At 49.3% G+C, this 27,362-nt stretch overlaps 2 protein-coding genes and 1 long non-coding RNA gene across 7 annotated transcripts; 2 read left to right on the plus strand and 1 right to left on the minus strand.

Annotated features, from left to right (window-relative positions):
- Nucleotide 1: 1 nt before the first annotated feature.
- LOC118552353 (uncharacterized) lies at nucleotides 2–4,940 on the minus strand. Its single transcript, XR_004925491.2, has 3 exons — nucleotides 4,875–4,940; nucleotides 4,721–4,793; nucleotides 2–494 (listed from the first exon to the last, which is right to left on the minus strand). It is a non-coding gene; the product is annotated as an uncharacterized LOC118552353 (long non-coding RNA).
- SELENBP1 (selenium binding protein 1) lies at nucleotides 3,397–11,269 on the plus strand. 2 transcript variants are annotated; one of them, XM_036118731.2, is made up of 12 exons: nucleotides 3,408–3,613; nucleotides 6,086–6,142; nucleotides 6,324–6,436; nucleotides 6,692–6,877; nucleotides 7,387–7,507; nucleotides 8,657–8,839; nucleotides 9,115–9,293; nucleotides 9,732–9,810; nucleotides 9,904–10,025; nucleotides 10,279–10,371; nucleotides 10,546–10,664; nucleotides 10,870–11,269. In XM_036118731.2, the coding sequence occupies exons 1-12, from the start codon at nucleotides 3,610–3,612 to the stop codon at nucleotides 11,030–11,032; spliced, it is 1,419 nt and encodes a 472-aa protein (XP_035974624.1). In that variant the 5' UTR covers nucleotides 3,408–3,609; the 3' UTR covers nucleotides 11,033–11,269. The 2 variants fall into 2 exon arrangements, with proteins under 2 accessions (XP_035974625.1, XP_035974624.1); XM_036118732.2 differs by lacking the exon at nucleotides 10,546–10,664 and having other exon boundaries at nucleotides 3,397–3,613.
- A 9,629-nt stretch (nucleotides 11,270–20,898) lies between these two features.
- Nucleotides 20,899–26,753, plus strand: RFX5 (regulatory factor X5). 4 transcript variants are annotated; one of them, XM_036118726.2, is made up of 10 exons: nucleotides 20,899–21,008; nucleotides 21,876–22,010; nucleotides 22,241–22,274; nucleotides 22,702–22,784; nucleotides 23,037–23,156; nucleotides 23,349–23,468; nucleotides 23,608–23,689; nucleotides 23,961–24,162; nucleotides 24,407–24,507; nucleotides 24,650–26,753. In XM_036118726.2, exons 2-10 carry the CDS (start codon nucleotides 21,895–21,897, stop codon nucleotides 25,643–25,645), a joined length of 1,854 nt encoding a protein of 617 aa, XP_035974619.2. In that variant the 5' UTR covers nucleotides 20,899–21,008; nucleotides 21,876–21,894; the 3' UTR covers nucleotides 25,646–26,753. The 4 variants fall into 4 exon arrangements, with proteins under 4 accessions (XP_035974619.2, XP_035974623.2, XP_035974621.2 ...); XM_036118730.2 differs by having other exon boundaries at nucleotides 20,970–21,068; XM_036118728.2 differs by lacking the exon at nucleotides 20,899–21,008 and adding an exon at nucleotides 21,304–21,422.
- The last annotated feature ends 609 nt before the right edge of the window (nucleotides 26,754–27,362 follow it).

Consider the following 27,362-nt stretch of genomic DNA (forward strand, 5'->3'; position numbering starts at 1 on the left):
GGGTTTTGGTTACAAAAGCAATACATGCTTATTAGTTTTTAAAATATGCAAGTGTATAAAGTAAAAATGGAAAATGATCCCCTTCCCTCCATTGCCTCTCTCCAAAGGTAACCATGGTTATACTTGGATGAAGTCTCTTTCCTATAGCACGGGGGCGGGGTATCCCCCACTCCCTTCCCACCATGAAGACCTCACTGCTCAGGTCAGGAGACACCTGCTCTTTCACTGCTCTCCCCATTCCCAAGAAAGGGCCTCTGAGACTCCCCAGAGACACAACACCACAGCTTTCCTCGTTCCTTCTGGTGCTTCTGCCTCCCGGCTGCCTCCCCCGCTACCCTCCCCTCTCTTCACCCCCGCCAAAGCCAGAGCCAAACAAAACACAAAATGGCCCCAGAGTAATTAGAAAAACTGAGCTCCAGAGTCAGATGAACTTGGTAGGAATCCTGCTCTGCATCTCCCAGGTGCCTTGGCCCCTTCTGCGCCTCAGCTTCTTCCTAAGGAAAAGGAGGATGATTTACTTACAAGATTGGGGTGTGGCAAGGGGTAAGTGGGGCGCACGTGCAAGGGTGAGTGGGACCAGGTGGTTCATACAGGTTAGTTCTGCTTTCTCCCTAATATCACTCCCTTGGCTGGACTTTGATTGCTTCCGTGTCACTTTTATTTTGCTAGAGATGAAGAACAACATTTTTTTTTAACATTTTTAAACATTTTTAACATTTTTATTCTTGGAGACTCCAGCTTCATCATCTCCTCTCCCTTCCCTTCTCTGGGTTTAGTCCTTCTTTTTTCCCTTCGCCATCTTACCAAACGGTGGTCTAAGGACCTGTTTAAAGAGGTCCAAAGAAGTCTGGCTGAGGCTGGAAGGAAAAGGGGGAACCCACAGCGGGCTCCATGCCCCCAAGGTCACAAGAATCCATTTTCTGTCCGTGAAGATGGAACAGAGCCAAAGTTCATAATCTCCTGACTGTTACATAATCTCCTGACTGTTTGGCTGCCAGCCTGATAACCTACCTCCCCTAATGTTTACTGTGCTTTCCTAGAGCTTGAAAGAGCCAGAAGGAGCATGGGCCGCACCCACCCTTCTTTGCAGTGGCCATGCCCAGTATCAGGGTAGTGTACAACCTCCTGGGATTAACAGGCCTGGGCTGGGGTCCCACGCTCCCCAGGGACAGCCCAGGGCAGGAAGCTCAGGGCTCTCCCCATATCCCTTCGTGTGAATCTGGGAGTTAGCCAGCTCTGTTGGACTCTGGTTGGCTAGGGAAGGGTGGATCAGATAGAGGAGGGAGCCCTTAAGTTCCTGAGAAGCAGCATTTGGCAGGCTCAGGCCAGAAGGAGGCTGACTAGGGTGGCCCACCATGGGAGCAAAGACAAGCCAGAGGCCATGGACACCTCTCTTGCCAGCCTGGACTGCCTCCACCTGTAGCCCTAATTTGGACAACTTTTCCCAAGCACATTGCAGGCTCTGGAGGAAGCATTCTGGGAGAAAGCGGCAGGTAGAGGCTAGGGTGCCATGCGGGAGCCACCGAGCACTCCAGGTCCGAGGTCCGGGCATGAGAGAGCCGGCAGTCCAGGATGGAACAGTGCTTTGCAACTCTTGTCTAGGACAAGCAAAATCACAGCCTCTTTGGAGGTAATGACTCCAGGACTTTTGATGAGAGGGTGAGGATGGGCTTTCTTTCTCTCTCAGATCTTGGATATTAGGCTACTTCAAGCCCCAAAGCAGGAGAGTAGAGGAGGTATGAGATGAGACCTCAGGAGGAGGAGGAGGCCAGAGGGGCGGGCTGAAGGCAAGGTAAGTGAAGGAGCCAGCAGACGAAGAAGCCAGCAGAGGCGAAGAAGCAGCGCGAGCGGCCGCCCAGGGGGGACAGCTGCACCCACATGGTTGACTGGGGCCCTTGCCTGGCCAATGGTGTAATGGTGAGGATGCAGATATAGGAAAAAGCCAGGAGAGGCGGAGAGATACTGGGGAGAAGGGGGTAAAGGAGGCTCCCTGCCATGGGCGGCCACGGAGCATCCTCCTGGGTGGGCTCCCTCACCCACGGGAACCAGGCTGGACAGACACCCATCATACGGCAGCCCAGTTTTGTTCTCCTTCCTTCCACTCCAGTTTGGGAAGTCCATGGATCTTTCTGCAGGCAGTCTCAAGACCAAACTTTGTCCCTTTCACTACCCAATAAAAACTTCACCCCACAGCTTTCATCCAAGGAGATGAAAGTGGCTTCTGTAGACACAGAGTCAGCAGGTTCCTAGAAGAGTGGGGCAGTTTACCCTTGTCAGGCAGCCAGCTTTCAGGAAAGAGGGGGCCCTTGGCTTCAAGATGAAGGACTGTTGGGGTGGGTTCCCTTGTCCAGCCCTTCAAACCTGGGCTTCTCTGGATGAGGGCAGACCCAGAGAGAGCTAACAGATCAGGCCTCAACCCTGCCTTAGTTCTTCAGCAAGCAGTTGCCTTTTGCCCGGAGGCCATCACATGTCCCTGGGACACTATCCTAGCAGGCTCAGCAGCCCCGGCCCGCACTGAAGCCTCCAGCTGGAGCTCTCCTTCTTTCCTGGACAGGTGGAGACCCTGAGAGTTTTAGGACTCGTCACAGGCCAGTGAAGGACAGTGGCACCATGCTGGGCTGCCCTGGGGTCCTGCTATCTGCCTTGGGAGCTGTTGAGGTACCAAGCGGAGAGATGGGGTTGGGGGGACTCCAATTCCACCTCCTGAGATTTATGAGGGCAATAGAAAGTGATGAGGAGCACTGCCAACTTCCCTTCCACTTCAAAGCTCAAGGGGAATACAGGAGTCTGGAGAAAGTGAAACCTGGATATTCTAAACCCTGGTTCCTGTCAGGGCAGCTGTGGCAGGAAGACCTGGGTGAGCAGCTGGAGGGTGGGTAAGGTTGTGCCTTTTGGAGCATGGATGGCTGGAATGAGAGGGTCCTTTTAGGAGAGAGCTGACCCTGGCTGTGGATAGGAGCAAGTGGGCCCACAGCCCCGGGTGCCCCTCATGGCGAGAAACAGATCCAAGTACAGAGAAGAGCCTTTAGAGGCAGGGACACGTGCACACACACGCTCACACAGACACACACACTCACGCACACTCACGCACACAGCCGTAAACACCCTGGCAGGCACAGGCTCCCACAAGGACACACAGACGTGCCCAAGTCCAGACAACACAACACTCACGCTGGCACATTTTCACACGCAAAGACACGCACACACACACACAGGCAACGCACAGGTATACAAGACCATGCACATTCGCAGACCCACAAAGTCACATATGCCCAGGCACCCACAAAAGAGATGTGTGCGCAGGCACAGCGCGTATCTGCATGTGCACAGACCCCTGTGCGTGCGCGCGCACACACACACACACACACACACACGCGCGCGCACCCAGTAACTCAAACACCGGGTAGCCTCCCGAGCCATTTGAGAGCGTCCTGGCCAGCTGCCCCGGGTCTTTCACTCCTTCCCTCTGGGCTGCAGCCCAGGCCCTCCTCCTGCCCCACCCCGCCCCCAATTGGTTGTATAAATTCCTTCCCTTTGCCCCTTCCCGGCACAGCTTGCCTGCAGCACCAGCACAGCCCCGGTCAGGACCAAAGCACACCAGCAAGCGGCATGGGTAAGGAGGGGCCTCTGACAGCCAAGTGCCGCCGACCTCTGGCCCACAAAACAGGAAGGGACAGAAAAGCCGGGTTGGGGGAAGCTGGTTAGGGGAGGGGGTGTTGAACTCTGCTCCAGTGTCCCCCACCCCCACCCCTGCATTTCCCAGTTCAGCCAATGTTTCTAGAGCTGCAAAGAGAGGAGGGTAGAGGGACTGCTGGGATGGGTGGCCCTGGACCCCCACCTGGCTCCCCGGCGGCGGCCTGGAGGGCTCCAGGGGCCTTTCTGCAGCTGGGAAAATCTGGTACAGGTGGGAGCATACGGAAGGAAAACCTCTTGTCCCTGGCTGTCACCATAGGTGAAAGATAATCCTGATTCCAGCCCTGGGCCAGATTTTTACTCCAGGAAGTAGGAAACCCAGGCCTTAGGGCCAGATCACTCTCTAGCCACCCTGAACCCCCGATCGCTCTGAAAGGGGAATCAGAGCCCACACACTCTCACTGGGCCCTGTCCAGCGCCTCCCAACTTCCCAGTCCCAAAAGCCCCCCTATTCCCCATCCTCGGGCTCCCGGATGTCGGGCTGAGGAGGAGCTCGGGTCTGCTTGGGAGTATCGAGGCCCTTGTCCCCTTGCATCTGGCTCTCCCCTGGCCTGGCAGAATGCCTAGCAGCCAGCCTGACACTGGGAAAACCCAGTGAGCTTCTCCTGGGTTCATCTCAAACCCAAAGGTGTTCAGAGATGGTGCTTGAGATGCTTAAGACAGGGAGGGTGTCAGGCAAGAACACTGATGCTCCTGGGGACCTGGGGTTGCACAGGGCCTGACTGACTCTAAGAAACGCTGGGGTGGAGGGTGGGGAGGGGACGATGACGCAGCCGGCAACACCTCCCTCACACCTCCTGTCTGTCTCTGTTCGGCTTTGCGGGTTTCCTGTCTCTGTCTTGATGTCTTGGAGTTTTGAATTTCCTTCTGTTCTGTGTCCAGCAACCTCCTTCCTCACCCCCTTGCCTCCCGTGCCAAGCCCTGGCACAAGTCTCCTTCGTTGCTTTGGACTGGCCCTCTCACCCTTCCCCACCCAGCCCAGCCCTCTCCCTGGGATTTCTGTCCCCCACTTCTGGCGCAGCCCTACCCGTATATATACGGCACTTCTCCTTTACAAAAGTACTTCTGAATACATTGGCTTATTTGACTTTCATAGTCACCTAGAAAAGAAAGTAAGATATTATTACCCCCTTTTAGCCAAAGAAAAAGAGAAAGTAAAGAGAGCAGATATCAGCTCTGACCTCGAAACCAGGTTTCTGCACTCAAAAACGCCGTTGCCACCTCCGGGCCTCCTAAGTCACTTGGCTGCCATGAGTAGGAGACCTGGTTTCCTGGCTGAGGGCCTGAGCCCAGGCCCAGTGGTGGCTCGACTTCGGCTCCTCCCACCTCCCCACTTGCGGCCCCCCAGCTGTCAGGGCAGTGGCCACGCTGGCCGCGGGCCAGGGCAGGGAGGCAGCGCCCCGTCTGTGCTCTCCAGTCCGGGATTTCTTTCAGCCTGCAGCTCCCTCTGTGCTATTCCTCAGCTCTTCCTCCCGGTCAGACCCCAAAGCCTGATGCCTGAAGCCTGGTCCTGCTGGCACTCCTTCTTGGCCACCGACTTTGGTGCCGTAGATCCCTGTGGCTTCTCTTGCCAGACTTCAGGGCCACACCCACAGCTCTGCTCGGTGGGCCTCTGAGCCCTCCAGAGGTGGACGAAACACAGATAAAGGAAGTGGGGCTCACGGGGCTGGGGGGTGGAGAAACTGGTCTAAGGACAGCCAGGTGGTAACAGCCCTATGGCCTTGAACTTCAGCCTCCTGTCCCTTCCTTCCCAGACCTTTGGCTAAGTCATCCAGGTTCTGGCCAGCAGCCTGGGGGCAGGACCCAGAGGGGTGGAAAACAGGAAGTGCCCCAGATCCGGTAAGATACCGGCTGGGACGAGCCGAGCCCCCTCGCTAGCTGAGGGCAGCCCGGGCAGACTGGCTCCGGTCAAGCGCAACGCTGCCCGCTTGACGGCACCGTCCTGTTTACCTCTCCTCAAAGCCCGCTGTGGTGTTCTTGGGACCTTCTTTTTATACACATGGTGTGGAAGTTGAGCTGGGAGGTTAAGTAACTTGCCCAAGCTCCCATGGCTAGTCAGCGAGCCGCTGGGACTGGGGTGCAAGTCGATGTGGTCACTGCTGTGCCACCCAGCCTCTGTCGCGCTCACCCTTCGCCTGCCCTCCCCTGGGTCCTGCTTGAGTGTCTGTCCATCTTCAGGTCCTACGTGTGCAGCTCCTTCTGCCACAGGCACACACTCACCAGAGCTTTGAGGGGCTGGGAGACTGGTGGCAGTGATGACGCTGGAGTTGACACAGGACCCGGGACGGTGTGTCTGCCTTGGCCAGTGGCGGGGTGTGTGTGGTGGCACGTGGGGAGGGAGCCTTCACCTTCCAGAGAGTGGTCCAACCAACGTGCCGCATTGTTTCCACAGCTACAAAATGCGGGAAGTGTGGACCCGGCTACCCTACCCCTCTGGAGGCCATGAAAGGTCAGTGTGCAACGTCTGAGAGCCCATGCCCCCAGAAAGGAATTCTACAGGCCAGCACCTTCGGCTGATTCCACCGCTACTGGGGGTGGGCGACCTGAGACCTCGGCCTCGGCACGTCCAGCACCGCCCCTGTCATTCCGCTCCGCCCTGCCATCCCCACTAACTGCCTGCTACCCTTTAGGACCCAGGGAGGAGATTGTCTACCTGCCCTGTATTTACCGAAACACTGGCACTGAGGCCCCGGATTATCTGGCCACTGTGGACGTTGACCCCAAGTCTCCCCACTATTGCCAGGTGAGGTGGAGCTCGGGCACTGGAGGACCCTGAGACCCTTCCTCTGGCCCTGGCCCCAGCGATGCCCTTTCCCAGTCCAGCCTTCTTCACCTTCCTTTGGGTATGATTGTAGAGTGTGTTCTCCACCCAAGGGCACCCCTGAGGTGCTGGGCAGTGATGAATTCCAGGCTGTGCTGTGCCGCCAAGCCCAAGTGGGTCCAGGGCTCACAGAGGCACGGTCTGGGTGAGCACCACCCCTCCCCACTCCCATCCTAGGTCATCCACCGGCTGCCCATGCCAAACCTGAAGGATGAGCTGCATCACTCGGGATGGAACACCTGCAGCAGCTGCTTTGGGGACAGCACCAAGTCACGCAACAAGCTGATACTGCCCTGTCTCATGTCCTCCCGTATCTACGTGGTGGATGTGGGCTCCGATCCCCGGGCCCCGAAGCTACACAAGGCATGCGCCCTGCCTTTTTTGCTCAGGGACCCTGGGGGTGGGCAATGGAGGCGTGGGAATAGTTTTTTGGTTTTTTTTGGGGGGGGGTTGTTTTTGTTTTGTTTTGTTTTTTTAATTTTCCCTCCCTTAGGCAGGAGCCTCCAATCCTTCCTTTTAACATGTTTTTGAGCACCATCTTTGTGCCACGCACTCGCGGCTGGCTGCTGGTGATACGGAGTTAACACTGGCAGTGGCCCGGGCGAGAAGCTTCTGGTCTCACAGGGCTATGAGACAGGGGGACAGAAGTCAGTGCTTTCTGCCTGCGGAGTTAGCAGTCTCTCAGACTCTCCCTTGCTGCTCTGCAGAAGCTACCAGATTGAATCTCTGCCCTATTTCCACTGGGAAAATTGTGTCCGTGTCTTGAAGGAAAAGAAGGTGGGGTCAGCAGATAGGAGTAGGGGAATGGGGGAGTCGTGGGTGGGTCCCCCCAGCCCTGTAAGATTCTGATGCCATTCCTTATCCCCCTCCAGGTCATTGAGGCTGAGGACATCCATGCCAAGTGTGGCCTGGGCTACAACCACACCAGCCACTGCCTGGCTAGTGGGGAGGTGATGATCAGCACCCTGGGAGACCCCAAGGGCAACGGCAAAGGTACCTGCTGGCACTGTAGGCACATCTGTGGGGGGAACAGATCCCAAGCTGGGGAGGGGATAGAATGACCTTCCAGGGAGAACCAGAGGGCTAGGTCTCATCCAAAATTTAAACCATAGTCAATTAACTTCAGTTGTTTCAATTATTTCTATGAAGATGAAACCTGACTGATGAATTCAGTTAAAAGTTATAGTCAGAACAGTCCACTGTGGGGAATGTGAGCACAGACATGGCCCCAGAAAAGGCATACATTTGATGTCAGCTTTTATGAATTCAGGAGCAAGTCTCACAGTCCTTGGGACCCTTCATCTTCACATTTGCTCTCTCATTTATGGTACGATCAGGGCTGACACAAAATGTTTACTATGTGCCAGACGCAACCTCTGAGGGAGCTGCTACTCGGATCTCTGGTTTCCAGATGAGAAAGCAGGGCACAGACTGATAAATAACTTACCCAAAGTCATACAGCTAATGAGCTGTAGGGGTGGAACTCAAACCCAGGAATCTGAGTCCTAATCACTACACTGGGCTGCTTCCCTCTGAACCTTACCCATTTTGTCAGCGCCCTCCATCTGACAGCTTGGAGCAGACTATCAGCTCCTTTTTCTCAGAGATGGGAGAAAAGTGACACTCCTAGATTTAATAACACTTCGGAATTGACATCTAGTTGTATTTGCAAAGAATTGTCCAGGCTTCATAACATACCGAGCAAGAGAAAACATGTTGGGCATTCATGTTGAATGAGAAGTAAATATAATTTGTCTGCTCTAAAAAAAAAAATGTAGTGAGCAGAATGGAGCCTAGACTCTGGGAGGAACCCCACAGAGAGTGGGAGGCTGGGCAAGAGAAGCACAGGGTGCTGAGTCCCAGGCTCTTGGCTCAAGGGAACAGAAAATTTCCCCTGTGGTCTGGAGAGGACGGGGATGAAATTGATGGCGGTAGGGGCACCAGAGTGAGTCCCTACCTCCCACCCGGTCCTCTGGGTGGGACCCTTTGGACACCTGAATCAAAGGAGCTGGCAAACCCAGTGGGAGGAAGGGGCACCAGGCCATGGACGTGGAGCCTCTTGGACATGCCTGGGAGTGAGGGCTGGCTGAGGGTGGCAGCTCTGTTGCGTCTACCTGCCACGTTACTTCCTTCCCTGCTCAGGGGGTTTCGTGCTGCTGGATGGAGAGACGTTCGAGGTGAAGGGGACATGGGAACGGCCTGGGGGAGCCGCACCTATGGGCTATGACTTCTGGTACCAGCCTCGACACAATGTCATGATCAGCACTGAATGGGCGGCTCCTAATGTCTTTGGAGATGGCTTCAACCCTGCTCACGTAGAGGCGGGTGAGAATGCCCTCCACAGGTCAGCAGGAGCCCGGGCACGCATGCCGCTCCTCTCTGCTTGAAAACCCCTCTCTGGGCCTCTTACTCCCCTCCTGTGAACCCGACTCTTGGGGTGCTGGTATAGGAGTGTGCTGAGTACTCTGACTTGCTCACGCATCTTTCTAATCCCTCCCACTGGTTTTTTCAACCTAATGCGCGGGGCTGTGCCCTGGCTTTTGCCCACCGCCCCCCTGCCTGGATCCTGAGCCCATCCTCTGGCCCTGTCCCCACCCCAGGGCTATATGGAAGCCACATACACGTGTGGGACTGGCAGCGTCACGAGATCGTGCAGACCCTGCCTCTGCAGGATGGGCTCATCCCCCTGGAGGTCCGCTTCCTGCACAACCCCGACGCAGCCCAGGGCTTCGTGGGCTGTGCCCTCAGCTCCACCATCCAGCGCTTCTACAAGAATCAGGTGACCTGTGTCCTCCGGCCCTCTCCTCCCAGCAGTCCCAGCCTGTACCTCTGCCAGGCTTCCAGAGCCGTGAGGCACCGCTCTCTCTAGGCGTGACCCAAGCCCCTCGGCCTGGCTCCGGAGCCCAACTTCTCCAGGAACAAAATCCAAGGCCACTTGCTCTCTCTCTCTTCTCTCCTCAACCCTAAATTCCCACGTATTCATTCAAAAAGTATGTGTGAGCTTCTACAGTAGGCACTGTGCTAGGTGCTGGGAATGCAGTGGTGAAGCAGACGTCATCCCTACCTTACGGGGCTTGCATCGGACTTAGACCCCAGTGGCAAGAAGGCCCTGCCTCGGCTGGCTCCCTGTAGACAGTAGGCCCTGGAGAGACCCACATCTGACCCCAGCCCCCCGATCTCACAAGCTCACCTCTTTGCCTCCCAACCCCACCCCCAGGGAGGTACATGGTCAGTGGAGAAGGTGATCCAGGTGCCCCCCAAGAAGGTGAAGGGCTGGCTGCTGCCTGAAATGCCAAGTGAGTGCCCGGGGCGGTGGGGGGGTGTCAAACGGGGCTTCCTGGCCGGGGGACAAGAGTCCTTAAAGCCTCTGAACCACACTCCCACCCCAGGCCTGATCACGGACATCCTGCTGTCTCTGGATGACCGCTTCCTCTACTTCAGCAACTGGCTGCACGGGGACCTGCGGCAATATGACATCTCTGACCCACAAAGGCCCCGCCTCACGGGACAGGTGGGGCGCCAACAGAATGGGGAGTGAGAAGGAGGGAGGAAAAAGAAGTCTGGGGGTGAGGGAGAGGGTATGAAGTGGCTGGGGGGTGATAAAGGAGGTGCAGGAATAGCAGAACTGGAGGCTGAGGGATGGTGCAGCCCAGGTCTGTGGGGAGCCATGGCTACACGTGGGGAAAGTGAGGCAAGCTGCTCTTCCTGCAATGTCCTCACCTCCCACCATTGTCCTCCTTTACGCTCTGTATCTCCCCGCCCAGCTCTTCCTTGGGGGCAGCATTGTTAAGGGAGGGCCTGTGCAAGTGTTGGAGGACCAGGAGCTAAAATCCCAGCCAGAGCCCCTGGTGGTCAAGGTGAGGATTTACCTCCCCTCCCCCTCCCCCATCACCCCCCACCTCGGAGCGCCCAGCCCAGCTCATGGGACCCTCAGATCCATGCTGGAGAAGTATGGGGTGGGGGGCATACTCCATGATCCCCCTCCAAGGACCCATATGTTACCATGGGCCTGACCCCCTGGTTTTCCCAAGGGGAAACGGGTACCTGGAGGCCCTCAGATGATCCAGCTTAGCCTAGATGGGAAGCGTCTATATGTCACCACGTCGCTGTACAGTGCCTGGGACAAGCAGTTTTACCCTGATCTCATCAGGTGAGAAGCAGACCGCCTGGGCTTCCCTCCCTAGCCCTCCTCTCCCAGAAGAGTCTGGCTTTCTGAAGACTCCTTGGGCACCCCCACCTGCTTCCACCCTGCAGGCCCTGCTCCTTCCCTAGGACCTACCTCTGCATCACAAACTCTTGGGGGAAGGGGATGGCCACCTCTGACCTCTCTTTTTTCCGCTCCCTGTTTCCACCAGGGAAGGCTCCGTGATGCTGCAGATTGATGTAGACACAATAAAGGGAGGCCTGAAGTTGAACCCCAACTTCCTCGTGGACTTTGGGAAGGAGCCGCTAGGCCCAGCCCTGGCCCATGAACTCCGCTACCCTGGGGGTGACTGCAGCTCTGACATTTGGCTCTGAAGTCCACCCCTGGTAGCCAGTCCACATCTGAGCCCTCACTTATGCAGAGACCTGGCTTCGCTCTGCTCCCTCTTGGCCCCCAACCCTTGGCAGATTGTCCCACCAAAGCCAACCTGAGGCTGTTGGAATATATTGAGTAGTGTCTTCATTTACAGATCACTGTTGCACGTTGCTCACTGGCTGTTTTTACATGAGCTCTCGGAAATTACTTTATCAAGAAATAAACTGGTGAACCTATTCCTCAGATCACCTCATCTTTGGGGGCACAAGGTCTATGACTTCCCATCTGCTGACCCTTTGTATCTTGCATGGGAAAGTTCTGATGAGTACTCCAAGGGAGTGACTAGTTCATACCAGTGATGACAACACAATACTAAGGGTGCCCAAATCTCACTTTTATGGCCAGACAGAATGTGAAGATTTTGGAGGTGGTTGTCACAAGGAGACCTGGGAGGAGAGAGTGTCAATGGGTGTTCCTAAACTTTATTATTTTTTAAATCCATGCTTTCTTTTAATGAATGTAAAATCTCGCCCACAACCCCCAAGAGAGTGTAGTGTGCCCCCTCACACACAAGGGACACCCCAGACCCCTGACATGGATGGTGCAATCTGCTGGCGAGAGTACTGGAAGAACACAGAGTTGTCGGGAGGTTAGGCGTGTCACCTCCCATCTGGAAGACAGGAACATGATCGGGCAGGAGGGCCGGGAACATCAAGGTGAACCAACCCAACAGACCAGGCCTGGCTCTCTTGTCTCCATACCTGGATGGTGCCTTAGGCCCTTGCCCAAAGCAGAGATGTCTCTTTTCTCTGCACTAGGTCTTTCATTCTTTACGAAAGGAATGAGACGGGAGTTTCAGGAACCTAAGAGACAAAAGCTAGGCAGTAATTCTATTGACTCCTTAACTCCTTACCCAAGACGATACCAAGCAACATTCAGGTATCAGCCTACATTCTTCTCTGCCTTCCATAAAGGTGTCTTGTTTTAATTAATTATTAATTAATTAAATTTAAAAAGGTGTCCTGTTTTAAACATTGGAGCAGTCTAGGACTCCCAAGATGGCACTCCCAGGGCACCCCAAGAATATAACACACTTTTTTCCTTTGGGGTCTCTAAATATGCTCTTTGAAAGATCTACCTCAGCTTAGTCCTGATTCCATCCCCCTGCCTTACCTGTCATCTGGGCCAGGTTATCATATCCTTTGGAAAGCCTCCTTCACTGACTCCCCAGGTAGGGGCCTCCAGCACTTAACCTCAGCATGCATATATGTCACATTATATTGAAACTCCCTGTTTATTCCCAGCACCTGGCTTGCATCTTAGCACATAGTATGCTTTAAGGAATAAATGAACATAAAGGAGGTGTGTGGGATGAGTGAGTTACAGGGAGCCTTGGGATTTAGTGGGTCTAACCAGATGTTTCTCTCCTAGATTTCTTCCCTGTCCTTTTCAATAACCAAACTGCTTCAGAAAGAAAAAGGATGGTATAGTTCTACATCATTTCTAAATATTTCTAAAAGCTTAAAATTCCATTCAACAAAATGAACCTCAAATACTTACCATACCAGAAAGCAAGGAAACTATGAAGACTCCAGGGGTTATGTCTAAAGGACATGGGACATATCTGACAAAAGACTGATATCTAGATCACATGAAAAACTCTCAAAATTCAACAGTAAAAAAAAATTCCAATTTGGTGAAAATGGGCAAAATACATGAACAGACATTTCACCAAAGAGGATGTAAAGATGGCAAATAAGCACATGAGAAGATAATCAATATCATTAGCCATTAGGGAAATGTAAATTAAAACCATGGGATACCACTACACACCTATCAGGATGCCTAAAACAGAAAATAGTGATAATACAAAATGTTGGCAAATGAGGAAATACTGGATCATTCATACATTGCTCCACTCATTGCTCCATACATTCCAGCCACTCTGGAAAATACATTGGCAATTCCTTATGAAGACCAAACACGCAGGGGGGAGCTAAGATGGCGGCATAGTAGGAAGACCCTAGGCTTGCCTTGTCCCCTGAACACAGCTAGATAACTATCAAATCATTCTGAATACCTAAGAAATGGACCTGAGGACTGATAGAATAAACTGCACAGCTAGACGGACAGAAGAGGCCACATCAAGGAAAAAGTAAGCAAAGTCATATTAAAAGACAAAATAAACCTCAGGCTTGAGCAAAAAAAACAAAAAAGACAAAACATGTACTTACATGACCCAGCAATTAACTTCTGGGCATATATCCCAGAAAATTGAAAATGTATGTTCACACAAAAACCTGTATACAGTTGTTCATACCAGCTTTACTCATAATAGCCCCAAACTGGAAACCATCCAAATGTCTTCCAGTGGATTAATGGTTAAACTGCTATATCCATACCACGGACTATAATACTCAGCAATAAAGAGGAATTAACTATTGGTACACACAACAATCTGGATGGATCTCAAGGGAATTATGCTGAGTGGGGAAAAAAGCCAGTCTCAAAAGGCTATATACAGTATGATTCAATTTATATAACATTCATGAAATAACAAAAGTATAGATTTGGAGGGGCACCTGGGTAGCCCCTCCCCCTCTCTAAAATAAATAAATAAAAATCTCTTTTTAAAAAAAGTACAGAATTGGAGAACAGATTAGTGGTTGCCAGGGCTTAAGGATGGAACTGGAGAGGGGGGGTGGCTATAAAAGAGTACACAGGGGATCCTTGTAGTGATGACACTGTTGTGTATCTTGACTGTCACGATGGTTACACAAATCTACAATATGATAAAAAATTGTATGATAAATATACATACACATACATGTAAATGAGTATATGTAAAGCTGGAGAAACATGAGTAAATTTGGTGAGTTGTATCAATATCAGTCAGTTTCCTGGTTCTGATATTGTGCTATGGTTATGCAAGGCGCACCATGAGGGCAAACCGGGTGAAGGGTACATGAGCTCTCTCTGTATTATTTCTTGCAACTACACGTGAATCCACAATTATCTCAAAAGAAAAAAATAACACATAAGTCAACTTGAAGGAGCTTCCACTGGCCAAAGATAGAACAATTTGAGTTTCAAAAAGAACAATCATCAAAGTAGACTGAAATATACCGACTATAATAAAATCCAGAAGTTCATGAAAACACACACAGAAAACCCTAATTGGTCATGTTTGAAAGATGCTAGAAAACCATTTTGTTATTCTGAAAAACTGGAGAACAAAGAGAAGGAATCAAGTATTTATCTTGATTTTCCTCGGGAACTTGCCTTGGGATAACCAAATAGTTAATGAGGAAAAGTTTTTTGTAGAATTTCAGCTAGTACATTTAGAAGGAATGATAGAATTTTAATAACACGATAACTTATTGTGTTATTAACAATAAAATGAACAAATAAACAATAATTTTTAACCTCCAGCGACAAATGGACCTAAGCAATGATCATCAGTGGCTGCTAAAACCGTTAAATGAAACACTAAAATGAAATTTTATGATGGAAAGAGCTGACCGACAAAACCTGAACACACTAATCAGTCTGCATCACAAAAAGAGAGATGACCAGGCATTATGTGCCACCTATGAAGTATTCTTGCCAAAAAATCAAAATGAATCTGACCAAGCCTCTAGATCTCATGATCAGTTTCCAGGGAACACAGGAGACAGAAGAACAAGTTTTAAAAAATTAAGAACACTACAAAGATACAATCATAAAAATGAAGAATGTGGGAAACTCTATAGAGCAAATGACCTGTTTCCTCAACGAATAAATTGAAAGAGAGAGGGTATAGATTAGGAAGATTGAAGAAACACGTCAACCAAAACTAAATGCAATGCAATGTGTGGACCTTGATACTGATGTGAACATAACAGAAAATACATTTTTTTAGAAAGTTGAACAAATTTGGACAGTAACTGTTTGATGATAATAAGAAATTATGTTTAATTTTTTAGGTATGATAATGGCATTGGGACTATGCTTAAAAGAGTCCTTATTTTTTAGCCACACTGAAGTACTTACATGAATACTAAATTATATACAGATGTACTGATACTCATTAGAGTGTCTCCATTAAAATGACCTAGAGCGGATGAGTTGGAGAGTGGAGGATATGCAGATAAAACAAGACTGATGAGATGCTAATAATTCTTAAAGCAGGATGATAGGCATATGTATGCGGGGGATTGTATTCTTCCTTCTCCTTTTGTATGTTTGAAAATTTTTCATAATAAAAACTAAAAAAAAAGCTATTCACCTGTATCCTAGTCCTGGCTTCATCTCTCTAATTCTGACCCTACATTACTGAAAGAGACACTCCAAAAAGAAGAGAGTCCCTCCTGTCCCAGATGCCACAGCCAGCAGCTGTGGTGTGACCCAATCTTCCCTCATCCCTGCTGTACCTACTCTGACAGGACCCATCTCTGTTGTACGCACAAAGATTCCACCCCATGCCCCAGCACCAGGCTAGAGGAGCATGAATAGCAAAACTGAGATTACCATGTCAAAGTCTAGTGTATCATCAAGGGGCTCCTGCTAGCACCATGGTCAGCTCCATAAGTTGGTTTATGACACCATCTGGAAAGTTCTAGACAGTTTGCTGAGCTCAAGGACATCCCCAGAAAAGCTGTAGCCCTGGTCCGCCATGACAAAGGACTGACAGAGTACTGGAAGGTGTCCATCCATCATTGGTCCTTTTAGCATGGTTAGCCCTCCCACCCACTGCAATTGGGTAAGTCTTTAAGGACAACCTCAAGTAATTGCATTTATCTCGGGGATTATTGAGGATCACTCTCCTTCTTGTACTTTCCAAACATTTGATTGCCTGGTTCCATGATCTAAATATCTGCTTCTGGCCATTCTCTGGCACACTATTAGGAGTCCCTTTCCTGAATTACTGATTTTGAGGCCTAGCAAACTCTCTGCTCTAAACACTACCTGACTTACGGGAATGTACAACATTATGTTAAGTAAACAAATTAAGTTGCAGAATTATATATATAAGAGAATAGTATAATCCCCATTTTTAAGAAAAAAATTGGACAAAAACTTCTAGTTAGGTAGACTTGTGTTTGTAAGAACATGGAAATGGGCATGGAGGATACTTACCAGAAATGTTACCCTAGAGGGGTGAAGATTTTTTATGAAACTTATAAGCTGTTTCTAAAACTAACCTGGAAATGTAAATGCATAGTGTTCCAGTTATCTATTGCTGTGTAACAAACCACCCCAAAACTTAGTGGCTTAAAGCAATGGCAACACTACTTCTGTTCACAAATCGGCAATTTGGACAGGGCTCTATGGGAACTCTGTTCGGTGTCAGCTGGAGCAGCTCAAAGACTAGACGCTAGAATCATCCGATGGCTCACTCACGCACATGCCCAGTGATTGATGCTGGCCGTCACCAGCAACCTTGGCTGGGGCTATGACCTACACATGACCTTTCCATGTGGGGCTGCTTGGCCTCCTCACAACATGGTGGCTGGGCTCCCAGGGTGAGTGTCCCAAGAGAGAGCAAAGAGGAAACTGTATCACCTATTCTAACCTAGACTTGGAAGTCATACAGCATCACTTCCACTGCATTCCATTCACTGAGATAGTTACAAAGACCTTCTGGGCTTCAAGGGGACAGGAAATCGATTCCATCTTTTGATGGGGAAGTGGCAAAGTGGAATAGTCTGTGAAACCAGAAATACTGTTGTGGCCACATTTGGAAAATACATACTTCTATATGTAGAAACGAATAATGGAAGATGTTCAGCATCAGATACCAAAACATAATTACATTAATTAAGACAGACAAACAGAATCAACAGAAGAGCAGAAGGTCCAGAAACAGACCCAACTATAAAAGGGAACTTAGCATATGATAAAAGTATGAAAGGAAACAGCTATAATAAGAAGGAAATGAGGGGCACCTGGCTGGCCCAGTTGGTGGAGCATGCAACTCGTGATCTCCAGGTTGTGAGTTCGAGCCCTACGTTGGGTGTAGGGATTACTTAAAAAAATAAAAAAAATTTTTTTTAAGATTTTATTTATTTATTTGACAGAGACAGAGACAGCGAGAGCAGGAACAAAAGCAGGGGGAGTGGGAGAGGGAGAAGCAGGCCTCCCCTCGAGGAGGGAGCCCGATGTGGGACTCGATCCCAGGACCCTGGGATCATGACCTGAGTCGAAGGCAGACGCTCAATGACTGAGCCACCCAGGCGCCCAAAAATAAAATATTTTTTTAAAAAAAGGAGGAAATGATAAATATTTTGAAAAGGCTGGCAAAAAAAAAGAAAGAAAGAGAAAGAAAGAAAGAAAGAAAGAAGAAAGAAAGAAAGAAGAAAGAAAGAAAGAAAGAAAGAAAGAAAGAAAGAAAGAAAGAAAGAGAAAGAAAGAGAAAGAAAAGACCAGAAAAAGAAAAGACCGGCCATCCATTTGGAAAACAAACAAATTAAATTAGATTCTACGGAAGACATTATTGATTGGCTGAACAACCATTCCTAAAACTCTTTTCCCTTGCTCACCAGAAGTAACTTATATCTTTATTTTTTTTTTAAGATTTTATTTATTTATTCATGAGAGATGGAGAGAGAGAGAGAGCCAGAGGGAGAAGCAGGCTCCCAAGGAGCAGGGAGCCCGATGCGGGACTCAATCCCAGGACCCTGAGATCATGACCTGAGCTGAAGGCAGACGCTTAACCATCTGAGCCACTCAGGCACCCAGAAGTAACTTATATCTTTAATTTTATGGTAATAATTCTATTACTTTTACTTTTCACCACATACGTATTTATACATAAACAATATATTGTTCAGTTTTGCCTGTCATTAAATATTTGTAAATTGCATTGCACTGTATGTTTTCTTCTGTTATAGTTCCTTCACTGTTTCTAAAGTTCATCTGTGTAGGTGCATGTAGCTGTGGCTCATTCATTCCCACTGCCCTATGACATTCCATCATATAAATATACCACAACTTATCACTCTGCTTGCTAATGCAAACAGTGAGACTATAAACCTTACTGCCTCTGTCTTTAGGGCCTGTCTGTAGGAGTAGGATTGTTGAATCATAGAATATTCACATATTCAACATTATCAAGTAATTCCAAACTCTTTTCCAAAATTATAGCAAATTGCATCCCCACCAGCAGTGAGGGAGGAGGGCTCCTGTTGGCTCACAGCCCTGTCAGCTCTCAGCATTGCCAGACTTTGTAATTGTTGCCAATTTAGTGGGTATGAAATGGTATCTTGTGGTTTTAATTTGCATTTTCTTGATTACTATAGAGAGAGAACAACTTTTCATATGTTTATGAGCCATTTCTGCTTCTTGTATGAAATTCCTGTTGATTTTCTCTGCCCATTTTTTTTTTAATTTCTTTTTTTTACAAATTTTATTTATTTATTTGGCAGAGAGAGAGCACAAGTAGGCAGAGAGGCAGGCAGAGGGAGAGGGAGAAGCAGGCTCCCCGCTGAACAGGGAGCCTAACGCGGGGCTCGATCCCGGGACCCTGGGATCATGACCTGAGCCGAAGGCAGCCGCTTAACCCACTGAGCCACCCAGGCGCCCCTCTCTGCCCATTTTTCTATTTGGGTGTTTATCTTTTCATTTGTAGAAGGCCTTTATAAATTTCAGATGATAATCCTTTGTTATGTGTCTTGAAATATCTTCTCCCAATTTGTGGCTTGATCTTACATTCTTTTCATAGTGGTTTTAAAAATAAATTTAGGTTTTTAATATTAATTATCTAAATTTATCAATATTGTCTTTTATGGTTTGCTTTCTCATGTTTAAGAATTCACTCCCAATAGCAGAAGGCATTGTACAATAGTGTCTAGAGCATATTCTGATCCAGATAGCCTAGGTTCAGATCTTGGCTCCCTCACTTACTGTGTAACACTGGGCAAATTATTAACCTCTCAATGCCTTAGTCTTCTCATCTGTAAAATAGGGATAATCACAGTACCTATCTGATAGAGTTGCTAAGAGATAAAGTGGCAACATATGTGAGGCCTTTAGAGAAATCCCCAGCACATATTAAGCTCTAGATAAATACTTGCTGTTATTGTGGTGATGCTAATCAGATCATTTTTATTGTTACTTCTCAGGGCAAGGTACATTATACCTTATTCGGCGCTGCATTCCCCGCTCTTAACACAATGCCTGGCATAAGTGAATACTTGCCTGTTTTTCCCATCTTAAGCCTTTCGCCCCATGCAACCTCACCTTCTTACAGTGCTGTCAAAATAATCTCCTTTACATACCTATGATACTTTTTCTCCCTTTCCTGAAGTTCCCATTTATTCCCTGTCACCTGCAAATTCCTAAGCCAGCATAATTTACCCCAATCTCTTTTTCTAATCAAAGTGCCCTATATCTCCCTTCATACCAAACAGTGGTGGTTGGGGGTATCTTTCTATCAGTCTATACCCATATTTGTATATGAGTGTCTACAAGTATGTATACACAGTCTAGGGCAGTGTTCAAGAAAATGGGCTCTGAAGGCAGACTGCCTGTCTTTGGATCCTGATTCCAGCACTTACTACATACATAACTGTGGACAAGTCCCTTCACTTCTCCGAATCTCAATTTCTTTGCCTATAAAACAGAGACAATAACTACCTACTTCAAAGAGCTGCCATGAGCATTAAATGAGGTGTTTAGAATTAGGGATGGTGTCTAGCACACAGAAAACACCAATAAATTTTTGCTGTTAATCGAAAACCTTCTTGCCAGTGTATCCTTATTCCCCCAAACTCTGCAATTCCTTAGGTTCTCCCAGCACCCACAGAAGCCAGTAGTTGGTTATTGGGGGCTATAAAGGGCAAAGGTGACCAGATCAGACAGTACTGCTTGTCCCCTTTAAAAAGTACACTGATGATGAGACTAGAGAATGTATTAGAATCAGGACTGCAAATAGAGTTTTAGGTGTAAAGTATCTGTTGTGCAAAACAAAATACATCCATTCAAAAGAATGTTAACCTGCAGTCCCTGACCTCCGAAATTAGATGCGAAACTTGGTCTGCATGTGCGTTTTTCATGGCAGAGGATTCATTGCTTTCATTTGATTCATGACCTAAAAACATCCTTAACGAAAAGGGTTAAGAACCCATGACCTATACAGTACAAAGTTCTATGAGAGTAAAGAGTTCCTGTGGGTATCCAGCACCCCCTGGGGGTGTCAGTCAAAATTCCAATGTTCGTTGAGTGCAGAACTATGGGGATGCAGATACATTAGCAACTCTTTGGAAGGAAATAAAGTACCCACGGGAAACCCAGGAACGCTTGGCATTTTAACTAAACGTAGTACAGCTGCGGAGGTTTTGAGGCCTCCATCAGAGAGGAACGTGAGCCTGTGTTTGCAGATTTGTTGTGAAGTGCCTGTATGCTGTTGAGGGCGGGGGTCGGGAGTGGGGTGCTCAATTTGTTTTTCATCAAAAAGGTTATGTGAGCTTACAGCGAACCTCCATCACTACTACCCATAATTTTCTAGCTTTTTTTTTTTTTTTTTTAAATCATCCATTGATTCTTTTCTTCCACTGGCTCTGACGACCGAAGGCAAAACTGAAACCCGGAAGGAGAGGGCAAAGGAAAAGCTCCAAAGGGAGCCCAGCGCCCGGGCTTTCGTCCTGCGGTCCCTTTAAGAGAAGAATCTCTTGGGACCGGCAGTCCCAGCCGACCCCAGTTTTAACCGAAACCTAACCCGGACTTCCCCCTCTTCGCTCAAATAAGACCAACTTTGGATTTTCCCTCCCCTATTGACCAATCAGAATCTGTTACCAGGCAGACTTTAGCTGCCGGCGGTGCGAGCCCGGCGCCTTCTGTCTCCGGGTGGCAGCAACGACCAATGAGAGAGCAGGTTGTCCGAGTATCTAGGCAGATCGGGGCTGTTCCAGCCATTCAGAAAAAAGAAAATAAAGCAACGCACGAGCCCGCTGGGCCAGGACCGTGGGGCTGGGCTGGAGTGAAGGTGGCTACGAGGTAGTTTCTCTTTCTCCCTTACCTTTATTGTTGCTTGTGTTGGAAGGCGACTGTTCAAAGGTAGGGAGGGGGCAGTATGAGTTGGGAGGAGAGCAGAACAAGATTTTGGCTGTATTTATTTTCAAAGCTCCCTCACCCATGTGCACGTGCCCCGAATCTGGGACCCCGTTCCCCCAACCGGGTTTCCTACGCCTAGCCCAGGAGTTCGCCACCCTGAACCCCCCACCTTGCAACAACGCGGGATTGAATGCAGGGGGAAGGGAGGGAGGTGGGGGTGCGCCTCTGGATGGGAGGTTGAGGGAGATGACGTAGGGACCGGCGACGTGGGGAGGGGGAGCCGCGGAGGAAGCCGTGGCGAGATTAAGTAATGAGAACTTGGGCCCAGTGTTTTCCAAGGCTGGAAGGGCAGAATATGTTCGTATCCTTTCTGACCTCCCAGGAAAATTAAGGCGTGAGGAGTAGCTTAGAGAATTGGAGAACTTTGTTTTGTGGTTGTTATTGTTTTTATTTTTGTTTTTTTCTTTAAGGGGATGAGGGCAGTACGGGATCAGGCAGAAAAGGACCTGTCTAACGTCGATTCCCAGTCCCCCTATCCCTTCCTTTACAGTTTTCCATATTTAGGAGACTGCAGAAAGGTGGGGCAGACAGAATGGATATGGCAAAGATCTCTTTGGGTATATGTGGGCCTGGAGAAGTAATGGGATAATTTCTAATTTTTGGAGAAGGCAAGTCGTGGAAAAAAAAGACCACTGAGGAAATTCAGAGGCTTTCTTTCTGTTTCTCTGTGTTTCTGGGTAGGGAGATGAGGAGTGCCCGGGGCCCTCCAGGGAAAGGGAGGTTAAATCTTCATGCCTGGTCTCCTCTCAGCTCTAGCCCTCATGCCGGGATGGCCGAAGATGAACCCGATGCTAAGAGCCCAAAGACTGGGGGAAGGGCCTCCTCAGGTAGTGCTGAGGCGGGAGAACCCACCACCCTTCTTCAGAGGCTCCGAGGTACCATTTCGTAAGTACTCATCACCACCTCCAAACCTTGCTCCAGAACTGTAGCCCTTCACTTCCTCTGTAGATGAACTGCCTCTCCCTGAGCAAGTGCATCTGAGCATGGGGAGATTCTTCATCATGGGAGCAGTTGCTGAGCACTCCTTAAGCATCTCATCCCTCTTCCTCTCCCTAACAATAAGACACCAGAGAAAATCTTGTGTCTGACCTCCAGCTTTCTCCTCTTTTCCACAGCAAGGCTGTGCAGAACAAAGTCGAGGGAATCCTGGTAAGTATTTTCGGGAAGAGGGCAATAGAGAGGTGGAATTGGTGGGGGATGAGGATGATGAAGATATGCATAACTGAAAGGTTTATGTGGGAGTGGCAGTATTGTCTTCCCTGTCAGAAGATAATTGGCTTTGCAACTTGTTGCCAGATTGACCTTGAGCATCTTACTTCATCTCTCTGTGACCTGTTGCGTAGACGCTCAGTAGGAATAATATCAAAGCCGATCCCCTCCACTCCCCCTCTCACCACAGTAGCTCACAAGGGCACTCCTCAGAGCACAGTGAACACCCAGCCCCAAATCATTTCTAAGGTCCTTTTTCAGTCTGACAGTCTCTAAGGCAGCTAGACTTTGGGGGAAGGATCAGAAGATCCTGTCTTGTGTCCTTCTTGCCCTTATTTTTTCTCCTGCCTCTCTGTTCCTACCTCAGCAAGATGTACAGAAATTCTCAGACAACGACAAGCTGTATCTCTACCTTCAGCTTCCCTCAGGGCCCAGTACTGGAGACAAAAGGTAGGTTTGGTGCTAGAGTTTAAGATATCAGAGGTTCTGGTTTTTAAAGGAAGGCTCACTGGGTTGGGGCTGGGTGAATAGGAATACTCATAACAGCTGTCCTTGATGAGAATAGTCCCTGTCCTGCCCTGGTTTACCAGGAAAAGCTGGATTCTGGGTGATTTGGTCCAGCACTGCTGAAGCAGTAGTCTGGATAGAACCACAACAACTTTAGGATCTTAGTAAGGCTTGTCCCTTTTACTTCTCTTGCAGCTCAGAGCCAAGTACACTCAGCAATGAGGAGTACATGTATGCCTATAGGTGGATACGTAACCACCTAGAAGAGCATACTGACACCTGTTTGCCAAAGCAAAGTGTTTATGATGCCTATCGGTGGGTGAATGGGGCGGGGGAAGGGGGGTGTGGGTTGGCGGGCATAGGACTACCCCCTCACCCCGGAGAGCTCCCTGCCTCGATAGAGCCTGACTTCTTAAAGGGTTTCCCAAACCTGTGCCAGGGACCCTCGGAATCTAACCATGACCTCCTTCTCTGAGTGTCTTCCCACTCTACCCCCTCCCCACCCAGGAAGTACTGTGAGAGCCTCGCCTGTTGCCGCCCACTCAGCACAGCCAACTTTGGCAAAATCATCAGAGAGATCTTCCCTGACATCAAGGCCCGAAGGCTTGGTGGCCGGGGCCAGTCCAAGTATCCTTGAATGGAGAGGTTGGGGTTGGAGGACCCGGGAAGGAAAACTTAGGGTGTGGAGGGCCAGGAGTGGAAACAGCCTAACCTTCCCACGGGGCTTGGAGATCCCCACCGTTGGCTGCTCTTTAACTTGCCTCAGATATTGCTACAGTGGCATACGAAGGAAGACCTTGGTATCTATGCCCCCCTTGCCTGGACTTGACCTGAAGGGCTCTGATGGTGTAAGTAACAACCAACCCTCCGATTGCACTCTTCTCTCCAAGGTGGAGGGCTGACACAGCCTAGGTCATTCTGCACATAGCTTCTAGGTATATAGGATATGCCCTTCTACCTACCCTATGGCTCAGGCAGAGGATGAAGAGAATTTGTGGGTTTCTGGGATGAGTTACCCCATCTCCAGTCTGGTCTTAACTGTGGCTGACATTGGTGTCTGAGAGGGGCCAAGGGTTCTTTAGTTTGGAGTGTGACTAGGCATGTGTTTCCCCACTGCAGCCAGAAATGGGCCCAGAAGTAACCCCAGCACCTCGGGATGAGCTGGTGGAGGCAGCCTGTGCTCTCACCTGCGACTGGGCAGAACGAATCCTGAAACGGTCCTTCAGTTCCATCGTTGAGGTCGCCCGCTTCCTGCTGCAGCAGCATCTCATCTCTGCCCGATCTGCACATGCCCATGTGCTCAAGGCGATGGGGCTCGCTGGTGGGTGGAGACTCTCAGGCCCCAAAAAACTCTCAGCCGCTTTCAACATCATAGGCCCTCCCACCTACTAGGACAGAGACACCTTGCATTTGTCTTCTATTCCTAGTGCCCCTTGTAGGGCATTAGGACATGCCTTAGACCACCTTCTTCTCCCTTCTCCACCAGTCAGTCAGTCAGAGTCGCCTCACTTGGCCATTGTTTCCTCCTCATCCTCACCTTATTACCTTTTCTGGCACCTCTGCAGAAGAAGATGAACATGCCCCTCGGGAGCGGTCATCTAAATCCAAGAATGGTGTAGAGAGCCTAGAAGGTGGAGCCCATAAGAAACCAGAGAGACCAGCCCAGGTAAGGAAGTTGATGCCGCTGACCTTGCTGCCCTGGGCTGGGGGCTTGGTATCCCCTTTCCTATATCTTCTCACCCTCCTGTGTCTGTGTTTGCTCCGATGTCTAGTCTTCCCATTTACTGTGTCCTCTCTTCACCTTTTAGCCTCCTAAGGAGCTGGAACCCCGGGCTGGAGGTGGCCCCCCTGCACGTGGTGAGCGGAAGAAGAGTGTAGTGGAGAGCCCAGCCCCAGCAGCCAATAACCCACAGGTTAATGCCCTGGTGGCCCGGCTGCCTCTGCTCCTTCCCCGGGCCCCTCGCTCACTTATTCAGCCAATCCGAGTCTCTCCACCTATCCTGGCCCCCAAGCTTTCTTCAGGCCTGAAAGTGGCTACACTGCCTCTGCCCAGTAGGGCGGGGGGACCCCAGGCAGCTATGCCCATCATTAACATGATCTTACCAACCGTTCCTGCTTTGCCTGGACCCGGACCCGGACCCGGGCCTGGGCAAGCCCTGCCTGGGGCGCTCACTCAGCCGCAGGGCACAGAGAACAGGGAAGTAGGCATAGGTGGTGACCCGGGACCCCATGACAAGGGTGTCAAGAGGACAGCTGAAGTACCTGTGAGTGAGGCCATTGGGCAGGATCCACCTGCTAAAGCAGCAAAGCAGGATATAGAGGATACAGGAAGTGATGCCAAAAGAAAACGGGGGCGCCCTCGAAAAAAATCAGGTGGAAGTAAGGAAAGGAACTCTCCCCCTGACAAGTCAGCACCTGCCATGGACTCTGCCCAGTCCCCAAGGTTACCACAGGAGACGTGGGCCTCTGGAGGGGAAAGCAACTCAGCTGGAGGGTCAGGGAAGCCAGGACCAGTGGGTGAGGCTGAGAAGGGGATGGTGCTTGCCCAGGGTCAGGAAGATGGTGCTGTTTCCAGAGGAGGAAGGGGCCCCAGTTCCCGGCATGCCAAAGAAGCAGAAGATAAAATTCCTCTGGTCACTTCAAAAGTGAGTGTCATCAAGGGCAGTAGAAGCCAAAAGGAAGCTCTTCATTTGGTAAAGGGAGAGGTAGACACTGCAGCGCAGGGTAATAAAGACTTAAAGGGGCATGTGCTTCAAAATTCCTTATTCCACAAGGGGAAAGACCCCAAAGCAACACCCCCATGATAGGTATGTGGGGAAGAGTGTTTAGATCCACATTAACTCTACCTGCCTAGTAGAGGCCCCTCTGCACTTGCTTCTCATTTGGCTTTTCTTTTCCCAAGGGAATTCATTCTCTACAGACAGCTGAGGCACCCTGTCTTACACAGTGTCCGGCTCCTGCCTCTGACCTTTCCAGCTCAGTACCCTTGGCTTTAGCGTCATTGATAAGTCTGTCGTGACTGTCTTACCTGGATCTCTGTGCTATCCTGCAGGAAGATAGGGATGGAGTAAGTATGATGAATGTATAGGCTAGGAATCTTTTGGTTTTAAATCATAAAAAAAAACTAACTCAGACTGGCTTAAAAATAAAGACTGACTGGCTCACATAACCGGAAAGTCCAGAGGTAGTACTGGCTCCAGGAAAAGCTGATGCAGTGGCTCAGTGTGTCTCTAAATACCTGATTGATTTCCCCCTGCTGCTACCTTCTGTAGGATCATCTTAAACCTGGGCCACCTAGTGGCTGCCAGCACTCCTGGGAGTAGACGTTTTCTCGTTTACACCCAACCAGAAGGGGTGGGGGGCATCTTTGTGCCAGGCATCCTAGCAAAGCCTTAAGATGGACTCTGATTAGGCCAGCCTGGGTCACATGCCGATCCCTAACCAATCACTGTGCCAGAAGGATGGTGTATGCTAATTCGCTCTTTCTACATCAGGGAAAGGTTGGATCACATAGGTCTCCAAATGGGAACTGACGCGGGCAGTTCCTGGGGAGGCAGCTGACACCTGGCCAATACCAGGAAGTACATGTGGTTTTAGCTTGCTAGATTGGGATCAGCTACACCTGTTTCCTTTTTCCCTCACCGTCTTGCATTTTCCTTACTGCAGCTGTAGCCTCTTTCCTCTTGTAGGCGCAGAAGGTATGAGAGGGAAGTCACTCTCCTTTAGGGACTATCTCTTTAGTCTCATTTAGGTGACAATCCCATTTCAGAGATGGAGATCCTTCCCTTTCCTGTTTCTGAATGTTGGTTTTCTCCTCATTCTGCTTCCCTATCCCCGACCCTACTGCCACTTTCACTAAGTGGAGTGAAAGATTTACTTCCTAGTCATTTTATTAAATCCATTCTGTATCCACCAGGTGTCAGTCTCTTGTCATACATGTGTCAGGATTTCAGCCAGGATTGTGGGGTTTAGGCTAGGTGTGTGGCAGGAGGTTAGCTCTGCACATCAGCAAGCACCAGTAAGAAGGGAACCCAGACGTTATCCTTTGAAAAGCAGTAAACCAACCAGTATTTACTGAGGACATACGTCATTTTCTGCATAAGGGTAGCTTCTGTCAGGGAATCTTGGTTCTGCACAGGAAACAGATTTTCTTTCAGGGAGACTTCACTCAAAATTTGTTTCCACCACAGCAGATTTTTAAAAATTATAATATGTAATATTTGGTATCTATAAAGAATATATTTAACATGAATAAATTATGAAACATAATATTAAATGAATACCTTTGACCCATCGCCCAACTTATACATTAAAACATTAGAAATACCATTGAGTTTTTTGTGTTCCTACCCATTCCTATCCCACTGCCTCTCCCTAGAGGTAACCACTGTCCTTAATTTTATGTTTATTAATTGCCTGCCACACACACACACACACACACACACTTGTGTATATATTTAACCATATGTGTAAAATACTCTTTAAAAATTATTGTTCAATTTTGCTTTTTTTATCTTTACA

This window comes from Halichoerus grypus, chromosome 5, assembly GCF_964656455.1.
Source record: "Halichoerus grypus chromosome 5, mHalGry1.hap1.1, whole genome shotgun sequence".
NCBI classification, from domain to species: Eukaryota; Metazoa; Chordata; class Mammalia; order Carnivora; family Phocidae; genus Halichoerus; species Halichoerus grypus.

Excerpts from the sequence above, each read along its gene's own strand:
- SELENBP1 (XM_036118731.2), top strand. Across the intron at positions 6,878-7,386 it reads GGGCCCCGAAGCTACACAAG|GTCATTGAGGCTGAGGACAT; the intron begins GCATGCGCCCTG and ends ATCCCCCTCCAG. Across the intron at positions 9,811-9,903 it reads GCTGCTGCCTGAAATGCCAA|GCCTGATCACGGACATCCTG; the intron begins GTGAGTGCCCGG and ends CTCCCACCCCAG.
- RFX5 (XM_036118728.2), top strand. The coding sequence starts at position 21,376 with ATGAGAACTTGGGCCCAGTGTTTTCCAAGGCTGGAAGGGCAGAATAT. Across the intron at positions 23,690-23,960 it reads ACCTGAAGGGCTCTGATGGT|CCAGAAATGGGCCCAGAAGT; the intron begins GTAAGTAACAAC and ends TCCCCACTGCAG. Across the intron at positions 24,163-24,406 it reads CAAGGCGATGGGGCTCGCTG|AAGAAGATGAACATGCCCCT; the intron begins GTGGGTGGAGAC and ends GCACCTCTGCAG.